This window comes from Phyllobates terribilis, unplaced genomic scaffold (assembly GCF_046119375.1).
Source record: "Phyllobates terribilis strain yellow unplaced genomic scaffold, ASM4611937v1 Scaffold_5__5_contigs__length_657084704, whole genome shotgun sequence".
NCBI lineage: Eukaryota > Metazoa > Chordata > Amphibia > Anura > Dendrobatidae > Phyllobates > Phyllobates terribilis.
Genome location: NW_027362765.1, coordinates 124,802,142 through 124,813,797, shown reverse-complemented (window position 1 = coordinate 124,813,797; position 11,656 = coordinate 124,802,142). Strand labels below are relative to the sequence as shown.

At 40.8% G+C, this 11,656-nt stretch overlaps 1 protein-coding gene across 12 annotated transcripts in view; it reads right to left on the bottom strand.

Moving 5' to 3' along the window:
* Window positions 1-2,772: 2,772 nt before the first annotated feature.
* The window catches only part of KCNQ2 (potassium voltage-gated channel subfamily Q member 2), a 119,691-nt gene continuing 110,807 nt past the window's right edge, over window positions 2,773-11,656 (bottom strand). For 6 of the 12 annotated variants that reach the window (XM_073682926.1, XM_073682925.1, XM_073682927.1 and 3 more), the window contains 5 exons: window positions 10,175-10,283; window positions 9,962-10,093; window positions 7,013-7,120; window positions 4,724-4,847; window positions 2,773-4,474 (listed from right to left, as the gene is read on the bottom strand). In XM_073682926.1, the coding sequence (XP_073539027.1) occupies window positions 3,743-4,474; window positions 4,724-4,847; window positions 7,013-7,120; window positions 9,962-10,093; window positions 10,175-10,283 (1,205 nt within the window). In that variant the 3' untranslated portion in view covers window positions 2,773-3,742. The remainder of the gene's footprint in view (window positions 4,475-4,723; window positions 4,848-7,012; window positions 7,121-9,961; window positions 10,094-10,174; window positions 10,284-11,656) is intronic. The other 6 variants (XM_073682931.1, XM_073682928.1, XM_073682930.1 and 3 more) reach the window with 3 other exon arrangements.

The following is an 11,656-nucleotide window of genomic DNA, read 5'->3' as shown; positions in this document are numbered from 1 at the left end:
TCAATAAGTAGTTGATGATGTAGTGAATATAGGCAAGATAAACTTCTAAAAGGATTTTTTAATGAGGAGTTCCTGATAATATTGCTCTATAGCAGCCTTTCTTTTTATGGAAAGGCACTCAAAAAGACTGGAAAATCTTCTTACTGTTTTGAGGAAACCCAAAAACTAAAATCCTCTTGGCACTGATGGGAAGTCTGGTGCCACCAATACTGGCCTGGTCCATTTTGCATCTGCCTACCCTCTCAGCTCATTGTGTTGATATTATAACATTGGTGGGACTAAATTGGTTCTACTATAATCAGTGGTCTACCGACACATTAACACTACAGTGTGCGATCTAACTTAAAGGGGTTGTCCAGTGAAGATAAGTTATCTTATCTGGGGAGAAGTGAAAATTTCTAAATCAGTGTTGGTTCGATCGCTGAGATAGTCATTAAATTGGCAGAAAGGGGCACTTTTATCCCTGTTAGAATGGTCATAAGTGTGCAAGCCCAATTTCAGCGCCATTCATTCCCTTTGGAACTGCTGAGCGTTGAGCTTTCCAGCAGCCCCATGAAAACAAATAGAGGGGCGCTTGGGTATGCTCACTGCTGCTCCATTCTAACAGCGATAAAAGTGCCCTGTTCTGTTCATCGGTGCAGGTCCCAATGGTGAGACCCCTTACTTATCTATAAGTTATCAAAATGTAACTGTAATTTCAAATGAGGATAGCCATTCTATTGAAATCTGATAGAGGGTAAAATATGTTATAGATGACTTTTCAATAAACTGTCATATGTGTGTACACGCGGAATAACACCATTTCTGGCCAATAAAAACATGTGTCCTGCATTTTTCATCAGTTTTTCCCTTTGCAGGCTCCATATTTATTTTTCAGTTTTCATTGAGCTAGTGAGAAGAGACTAGCTCCTATGATATCTCCCATACACAATACACACAGACATGAGTGATTTGTACACTGAGCAGTGTAGCTGTGACTCCAGCTCTGAGATGAGCTAAAACACTTGCTACAAGCTGCAACTCTTTCACTTTGCTCATCCCACCTCCTCCTTCTACCTCCTTCATAGGCAGCTGTAATCTGACACCTCAGTAAGCTGGCGGTTTTTACAGAGTGAATGATGAGATCATATAATACAACCAGAGTCAGCCATGGAAATCCATAAGTACTGAATTCAATTTATTCTTTAAGAGCATACAACCTTTTTGCACAAAAGGAACCTTGCAGCGAATTGCACAGCAATGAGCAGCTGCACTTTGTCTGCAAAAGGGGTCTTTTACTTATTGATTTTCTCCTGCGTTTAACCCACTTCCCTGCCATTGTCGCCTGCAAGGAGGTGTGTTGATGTTGCATGCATTTCTGATAGTTGTAGGGTTAAGGCCGATTATTCACAATGCATAACATAAAGGGGAGCATAGCATTGAGCCATCTCTTGCAGACTGCAGAACATCGCAAAAATACAGCCATGCACAAATGCAGAAAACCCAAGATACAGGCAGTGTGGTGAAGCTATCACGACCCCCTGCCCCTACTAAACCCAAAGTGGACCATATACACAGGTCTAGCAACTGGCCCAGTACAGAACAGATTAAGGAAGAAAAAAAAGGCAGTTATGTAAAAATTTTCTTTGGAAGATAACAAGTGCAACAAAAAGCCAAGGCAGAAATGCAAATCAATCCAAGTCAAGCCTATGTGCCAGTAGTTGGTTGGGGCAGCCGCAGCAGTGGTGGCTGGTGAAAGGAGCCTGGGAGTCCCGATATAAAAATAATAATTTTTCTCCCAGCTGCCCCTGACAGTCCAAATTCCAGAGAAACAAGTGCATAAAATGTGTTCTCTCACCCAACATAACCTTCCTGAGCTTAAGAAGTGGAAGCCTCCTTAAGAGTCATCCGAAATTCTTCCTCCCGAAATACGTTGAAAGGTGCAACCACATTATAAAACCATTCTGCAGGGTTCTTTATGTATGGCTACGACCACAGCAACAAGTGTGGAAAGAAAGTGGATTCAATTATCTCTAGAAAACAGCATATTTACAAAAACATCACACTTTTTGCCCCTCTTATGATCAAGCTTTAACTTCTCCATCAACTCAACAATAGAATTCAGGTAGAACTTCTTTTGTTTAAATCAGACCTCAACAATCGGAAGATTAAATAGCCTTTCAAGAAGACTTCTACCTGCAAGGAATCTCCAGTTTATTGACGGCTCTAACTTTCTTCTATCCGTGGCCTTCAAAATTTTAACCAATTGCCAAGTCTTGTTATGCGCTATGTAGAAGCTTTGGGAAACCGCAGAAGCCAAGAAACAAACAAATGCTGAAGATGGAAACTTCCTTTAAATTAGCCTACCATTTGTTTAGTAAATGTTGGCTAGATGGAACGCCATAGAAGAGAAATTCACCTAAGTGCAGCATGAACCAAATTACGATTGGTTGTCACCTCAATATCAGTATATAGATAGGATGGCACACCATGATTTTGGGTGGTCATTCCCAGTTTGTAGCTCATCATGAGTTGCTAAAGCCAAAACATACACATATTGGTTGCATATCACTATAATGAGCCCTCGTTAGGAAATATAATGTCTGCATTTGAGATACTGTGGTCGGCTGGGTTAAGTGAATATAATATTAGAATTTCAAATGTAAAAACTCACTAGCGTCCTCTAGACCACAGAAAAGTGTAAGGCATCGCAATTGTAGATATATTTACATTAGTTAGGTACATTGGGGGCTGTACTGATTAAATCTAGCCCTTTTCATGCAGTAGGTGGTGGAAATTTCATTATCCGACCTAATATAACTATCAACAGCACCAGATGAGACATCAATGTCTGTAAACTGGATGGGACTCGTTAGAAAGTTAAGTTGTCTGACCTGTGGGTTGGCAGCTTTATTGGCAAACAGTTTGTTTATTGAGATAAGAATAAGGGACACACTTTTTGGTACATGCAGAAAGAGAAATGAAGAAATTTGGAGATAAACAAGATGTCATAGGGGTCTATGATGTGGACTTTTCATTGCAACATGCATAAGAGACCAATAAAGATTATATGTCTCTATCCATAATTACATTAATGTATACATGGTAAACAAAGATCTATTAATGGATCATTGTTCTATTAATGTACATCTGAAGAAAAGTCTGAAAGGGGGTCTTAAATATCCTGTACAGCTATATACACTGGCATTGAAAACGTGAGGTCTATAAAACTCTACAGTTGAAGAAGGAGACACTTGTAATGGCAGAATGTGAAAATAGATGGACTAGATTTGTAATGTTCTATAAAAACACTGTACAGTGAAGAAGATGCATGAGAGTAAGAAAACAGTCTATAAGTAGCCCAGGGGGCTTACGAAGATGTCCCAACTTCCAACAAGTCAACAGTGGTGAAGAGATGATGAACCTCGCGAGATCAACCAGTGCCAACTGATCTGCAAACCTAACAGCTAGTGACAAATGGCCAATGAACCTAACATTTAACTATGTCAAACAGACACATAAGGTAACAGGGTGCCTGCCCCAGAGTACTGGGCTGTTCAACCAAGTCTGGTCTGCAGTTAGAGGCAGCCTAACAGAAGATGTTAGCATCAAAAATTTCTTTCTCACATTTGCTACTAAATTCGTTGATGTGGTTGCACCTTCGGAGGAAGATGTAGATGTGGAGACCCTTTATTCTGGGGTCATTACACGAATTGCTGGTTGCCAATATCTACACAAGTCCAAAAGAGCCCTAGGCAACCACTTATTTGCTAGTTGGCCATCCCATATCACCATATGGTCCCTCACCGGTGGCTGACCTGGGGGGTGGTCCACAGGGTGTGCAGAGATCTGAGTCTGTGTCTGACTCTCCCTCTGCAATGTAAGGACGAACTTTGTTGCTGGGACCAGGACCCGCCACTGCCCCATTGTTCAAAACGTCTAGGTTCTCCTTGGACTGAGAAATGCTAAAGCCACTGAAGGAACGCTCCAACTCTTCATGATCCACTGAAGGAATTGATATGGAGGTGTCACTATCTCTCAAGGCTGCTGTGTCTCTATGTTTGGCAGATCCTTCTTCGCCTGTCCCCATCCTACTTCCTCCAAATGCAGAAAGTGAGCGCTCATGTGATGGGGGAGGAGGAATCCTTACCATGGAATTAGGATCGCCTACTGGTGAAGAACCATGGCTATGGCGGTGGCTTGGCGGCTGTTGCTGCTGTTGCCATGATGTAGATGGAGGGCAATAAGTTGTAGTTGTTCCCTGTGTAGGAGGAGCACTATAGTTTTTTTGGCCCATGGAGCTTGTGGATCGAATAATTTTAGTTATGCAGGCGTTTCTTTCTACAGGATCCCGACTATCCTCTGGACTGTGATATGGAGGAGCAGGCTCACGGTCTTTGGTCCCGAAGTAAGCCTCTGTTTCAGATGGTGGGATGCCCATTCTTTGCATGTAGATGTTGACCAAAAAGTCAAGTTTCTTCTCCATTGACAGCACCTGAAAAGACCATAATGGTTACCACAATCACCTACACTAGGCTAATTCATATTAAAATGCCTAATGTGTAATTACTGAGACGTGGTAGCATCTGAACAATATAGTGATCTCAACTCAACATAAACACGTGTGAACATAATTGTAAGGTTTGATAAGATATTTTAAGGTTCAATCTGATATTTCCTAAATAACCAAAAGCTAAATTTAACATTGTAAAATTTCTCACATACCTGTTGTAAATTTACTTACCTGTTTTTCCACTTTGCCCAAACGACCCATCATACTTGGGTCCTCAGGAATCTCAGGTTCGGTTGCTCCCTTAGTCCTATCCTTCTCAGTAATGGAACCTCCTCTTCCGACAATCTGGTCCACTCTACCAGAAACACAAATATACCCCAGAATGCCCAAAGATTAGTCAAATGTCACAGCAGATTTAAATTCTTACTATTCCAGTAAGCAATACAGAATCAAACTAGTTCTAGCACTGTAGCCCAGTCTACATTAGAAGACATTTCAGCATCTAATGGCTTCAAACTTTTTTTTTAGTATCCATTGGAAGCCATTAACCTAAAAAAAAAAAAAAAAACTATGTCCCAGGCACACGTGAAAAGTCCTACAAGAGTGCAATATTCACATTTCCAGTAGAATTAATTCATTATTTTGGCCTTTTTATGGTAGAAGATTAATTTTATGTCCTTTCATCAATTATAATGAATTTTTTTGAGCTCCTATAAGTCCATCTTGGAAATTTAAGGGCAATGAGGTGGAAATGTCAGTGGCATGAGTGAACATCCGCTCTTGTATAACCCTTCCAAAAGCTGATCTGAGGTGCAACATCTACAGATACCCCCCACAGTTCTCTTTGTACTGTTCATTATGCCTATGTCACACATGAATGCTGAGTGGCTCCCACCAGCCGGCATGATATGTGATGGGGACACGTGCACTAAATGAGAGTGGCAGGGGCAAGGATGGAGAGGACAGAGACAAACACATTGACAGCAGAGAAGATGAAGGGGCCAGGATACTGCAAGGCAGAAAGCAACAGCCTACAACAACTGCCAGGGATCCAGGCAACTTTTTTTTTTCTTTACCAACTGGGTCCCATGATTTTGGCTAGAATACATCTAGGTAATGTTTTGGATTTGCTAAATTATACATGACCTTGGCTCACAAAGTACGTCATCCAAATAAAGACTGTTGGAAATTTTCACCTACAGCTTGAATTGCCAGTTTACAACAGTGGGGCTGTCCTAAATGTACAGAGAAGAAGGTGTCAGTACTTGAGATCAGTCTTGTATGAGCTGAGAACTTTTATAAACCCCAATTACTTAGCTGGAAAGATCTTGCTGCTCTCTACTTCAACTGTACCACCATTGATAGTCATAACAATGGTTAGTTTGGCTCATTAGTTCTCACCCAGTGCCAAGTTATGGCTCTCTACTTTGAAGAGTTGCTCAGAAGATGACCATTTTAGTCAATGAAAAGCCATGTTATCCAGAAGAAACCTACAATTGAGAACTGTTGTGGACATGGCTCTCATCTGTAGCTTAAAAGATGATGTCCTGAGCAGGGAAACCCCTTCTAATAAATAACAGTGTATGGAAAGGTGTTATCAAAGCCAGAGAAGATGCCCATGATTATATAACCTCAACATCTACTCAACATTGGTTCCTCCCTTCTAAGATCCTAATCTTTGGCGGGATCTCAAGATGATTTATTTAGAAAAAAAATACATTAAAAGAAACATAAAAATGCTGCTCATTTTCAGCCACGATGCCATCTTTGTCATGCTCCATTAGAACACATGCGTGCATGCATAAAACAAGGTAGAACCCAGAGCAGAAAAGAAAGACAAGCAACAGATAAAACAAAGGAGGATGCTTGTCTTCTCAACCTCGTTTTAGCTCAAAAAAAGAGAAAATGATACCAGCAAACCCCTTTCACCCATTTATGTGATGGACACTTACCTTCTGCATGGGTCACCTTGACAACTTTGTATCTCCCTAACCAGTGGGCACTATGCTTCCCTAGATCTCATCCTACAAAATTCTTTGTTTCATATGATGTTCAAGCTATAAAACCTATATCTTAAAAGCACTAAACCCAAGTAGACCTCATTTGATACCATTTAGTAGAGTAGACAGAAGTTAGGTTTAGTGTTCCTTTAAAAGGAATCACCCTGTTGACCATGCACCAAGTTTTTGAGGTCACTGACAATTCTGGAGCTTCCCGACTATCGTTCTCTAGAAATGCTTATCAGGTCATCACTAAAATACAGAAACTTATGTTAAGGTCTTATACTATTGTGGATTTGGGCAGTTTTGGACCTTACGTGTGTCCATAAAAGCCAATGCTCTCATAAGAAAAATGGAGGTTCTTCCTTAAATCCTACATGAAATTTCTTGTGTCATTCCCCTAGGTTTTCCCAGCATCTACATGCCATCACAAACCATGGACTGGAAGAGGTTCGCCTTCAAGAAAGGAAATAAAAAATGAAAGCAGTCCATACAAAGAGGCATTTTGGTGAATCCTAACCTAGGAGAGTACAAGGGAGATTCTTTGGTAGAATGCACTGATCCTTTGGTAGGGTACTTCTTATGCCGGGGTGTTGAAGGGGGTGGGGGACCCACAATCATATCTATCCTGGCAAAGTAAATAGAAAAACAAAACACCAGCAAAAATGCATAATGAAGCAACGTTGGGAAAAATTCAAAAGGGAAAATTTTTCAATAGATTGGAAATATATTCCATTTGGCTGAATTCAGCTGTGTCAATGTATAGGTTGCTGCAAAACCACCAGTCAAAGTCTAGGATGGCTGGAATATATTTGCATGTATATATGTAGCAATATCCTGGTTGGAATACTGGATATAGATCAACATATATTCCTATGGTTCAAGGTGACAAACACAGTGTGAAAGTATAGAGAGGGTTTGTGCGTCATGATGGAGAAGTGAAAAAAATACACAATATGACACAAGACACACAACTGGTCACGGGAGTAATCATCATACGTATGCAGGTCAGAGTGTAATTGGTGGTGAAACTGGAATTTATCAGAGGCTAATGCCAACCGTGACCCAACTAATCAGGAGTTGACGTTATCTTCTAGAAGTATACAGTGATTTTGGTGATAAGGATGTCTGAATGGTTTTAAATTAAGTTTATGGTGCTGTTTACGAATATGACTTCCATTTTGCCAGATTGGCTCTAGTTTCTGAGATATTTAATAGTTAATTAATTACAGTAGAATTCTGGCTTCAAAAAGTCGCTTTTACAGCATTATAAACCTACAAATTGAAATACAAAATAATTATATGGGATATTTCATTATCTATGACACTAGTAAAGAGTCAAAAGACCAAAAGCTACTGCATTTGTTATCACACACAGGTCCCATTATTTTCATGGATGAATTATTTCAAAAACTAGAACCAGTTCAGCAAAAGTAATGGGATTTTTGAATTCAGCTAAAAATACCCTAAATCCATTCAAGAAACCTTGGCACCTGAAAGAAAAATTGTTTTGTAGACCTGTGTTATTAATGACCTTAAATAACATCATCTCAAACTTGGCTAAATAGAAGATAACTTCAATACCCTGAGACAAAAGTCAAGTTAACTTTTCTTTGATTGTCAAGAACATCAGAATTTATTTTAACCTACTTTTTGTGGATCTCATGTTAGGTGGCGAACTGAGGAATCATGGACGGAGACTTTAGGCTCAGAGGAAGCTGTCCAAAAATTATCAATAACTGGGCACACTCTAAACTATGAAGAGTATGGTTGTCCAACATGGAAATCTACTAGTCCTCTACCTACTATCTACTCCACACTGGTTGAAAACCTTGCACTCCTGATAACATCCAAAAAGTTGGCAGCTAGAATAAACTCTTTACAAGTTACTTTTACATTTTCACAAGTGCAAATCCTTCCCATTTGGAAGGTCAAATGTTTCTAATAATTAGTTTCATTCATGATTAGAAAACATACCGGTAATTACATAGCAAGACTAAAGGCACTAATATGGAAGGCACCAACACGGTCACAAGCACTTTGGATGAAATCCACTTATTTTTATTCTCAAGTGTGAAGTTAAGCAACAACTTTGTTCCAAAGGGAGTATTTCACTCTCCAAATGCATTTTAGACAATCTATATAAAAATACAGAGGACTTGACCCCTATGGAAACCATAGAAAATATGGCCTGAGAAAATAACTTTTAATTCGCATGTGAATGAAGGGGTACCCTTGGAACAGTCAAGAACTTGGTGCACCGTTACGACCCTTCATTTTGCATTTTGGGAGCTTCCCCCACTTCTGATTGATAGCACTCGTATCTGAGAGCGACGTTGAGTGTGTGTGTACTTAGACACTGCCTGTGTCCGGCCGCAAGCACATACAGTGAAAAGTTCTCCTCTTTGGCTCCTCTATGCTTGCTACATTGATACAACCGGAAGCGTAGCAAGTGGCGTCAGCAGAGAAGAACACGGCAGGAGAACGCGCCCAGTCACATTATGTGCACGCCGACACTATGTGCGAGTTCAGGCTCAGGCAGTGCCAGTGCGCACACATGACTTTAGGCTGAGCTTGCTCTGGGAAGTGACCGCTGATTATAAGAAGTGGGGAAAGCATTCAACATGCAAAAGGATGATGGTGCACCGGAACTCCCTCATTTGCAAAAAGGTACAGTGCTAATTTGATTTTTATACGAGCTAAAACCTCTATATCAATGTATAGCTTGATAAAATTCATTTTGGAGGAAACAGACTCCCTTTAAGTTAAATTCTTGATGGTTAGCCATCACTATTTTTTAAGATACGTTTTTATGAGTCCGTCTGCCATCCGATTTTGCTCATGTATTCGATGTCACATGGGCTTGGACGGGCGAATTTTACAATATGTCCTCCCTATATCATGGGACTTAGCACTGATCAATTCTCCATGATCCTGTTTACCTTGAAGCCACCTTTATGATCTCAGCATAACTTGGACCAATTTTCCTCCTTATAATCCATGTAGGTATTTAAGTTCAGCAAGCTATTGATACTCGGCGCTTTTATCAGAGGTAATCACATCTGCGGTCAATTAAACCAAATGGCCGAACATGTTATCCCCAATAGGGAGCATGAAGCAGCTCTGCGCCAGCCATATTTCACCACTCGAATACACTCTGGGTTGCATGGATACACATCAGACAATGTGAACCATAATCCGACAATGATATCAACATTTCTACATACAAGTTCTGGAATCATTTGGGTAATTGAATGCAATATATATATATATATATATATATATATATATATATATATATCCTATAACTGAGGGGTTAACATTGTGGTGTAGTCCATATTCTCTACATGGCTACCCACAGTTTACATGCTATTGACCTCAGATTCTGTAGTAGTTTGAAGGATCTGCTCATAGATGTGTATATTATTGTGTGTGTATGGCAAGAAGAGAAGTTGAGAAGATTCCTTGCCTGGACTGCAGATTTTTGATACGTGCAAGCATGTCGAGATGTCCAGCTGAATACTGCTCTATCACATCCATCACATCATAGGGTCGGAGACTTTCCTTGAATTTCCGCTTTGATACCATAAATTTCATTACGCTAAAGAAACAGTAAATAGGTCAGTCATCGAGCAATCTAGTTCTTCTTTGTGGATGAATTGGTGACATTTGGAAGACTTACCACACGGCTCGAATTGAAGCCTTAAGACCAGGTGTCAGGTCTTCAGCAAGAAACTCACAGTTGCAGCTCCGGTTGTCCTCAGGAATCTCCTCCCCAGGGAGGCTGGCTGCTGGGTGGAAAACCCTCCATAAATCATATTATTTAAGCAAAGAGAAGGAGATTTTTTTTTTTTTTAAGATTATTACTAATATAAGAGTAGGTCACACAACCGAGAACAAAGGAAGGAGAAAGGTGGGAGGAAATAATATACTACTAATACTACTATAAAACATTGGGCTAAATTACCTACGTCTCCAGTTGCCAAATTACAGCACATGGAACATTTATATGGGCTATGTGATTTTATTTTATTTTTATAAATTATCTTATTTAAAAACAAAATTTTAATCTTAGAAACAAATATCCAGAGTCAACATGGAGGATATTAATCCCTGTTTTACCCTAGACCAGTGGTGGCGAACATATGGCACGCGTGCCAGAGTGGGCACGCAGAGGCCTCCCGATGGGCACAAGTGCCATCTCATCAGCACTAGCGCCGCCACCACTCTCCACAGCCTGCGTGCCATGCCCCTCATAACGAGTGCCGCGGCCACTCGCCTCTGCACGCATTCTGTCCTACCAGGCCACTTGCTCTCCCATCAGTCTGCGTGTGTTCTGAGGAGGGTGTCAGCGCTAGTGATGAGGGGATGGCGTGCGTGCTGAGGAGGGAGAGGGTGGCGGCTCTAGTGATGAGGGGATGGTACATGTGCTGAGGAGGGGGAGGGTGGCGGTGGCAGTGCTGACGAGATGGCGTGCGTGCCCACAGGTAGGACTGTGATATATGAAGAGACCAGATCAGAGTTGGAACGGGCAGAGGTGAGTAGTTATTTTATTTATTTTTTAATGTGGGGCAATTATACAGTATGGAGCACCAGGTGAGACCATTATACAGTATGGAGCACCATGCGGGAGCCATTATACAGTCTGGAGCACCCCGTGGGGCCATTATACAGTCTGGAGCACCATATAGGGCTATTATACAGTATGGAGCACTATGTAGGGCCCATTATATTGTATGGAGCATCATGTGGGGCCCATTATTCTGTATGGAGCATTATATGGGGCCCATTATACTGTATGGAGCATTATATTATTATTATTATTATTATTATTATTAATAATAATTATTATTGCCATAGACCATAAGGGACTCAAGGATCAGTAACTGTACTATTCTAGATGACATAGGATAGGTCATCAATATGAAATCGGTGGGGGTCCGACACCAATTTACTCTATGCAGCTGCTGGATGTAAATACTTTCATATCCATTCAGTGTGTAGGTGCTGCTGCTGAGTACGGCAGAACAGCTACTATATCAGCTCCATTCAAATTGTTCACATCCAGTGGCTGCCGGAGCTTCTAACAGCCGATTGGTGCTGGGTGTTGGACCCAAACTGATCGGATATGGATAGGTCATTAATATGTGTGACCGGACAACCT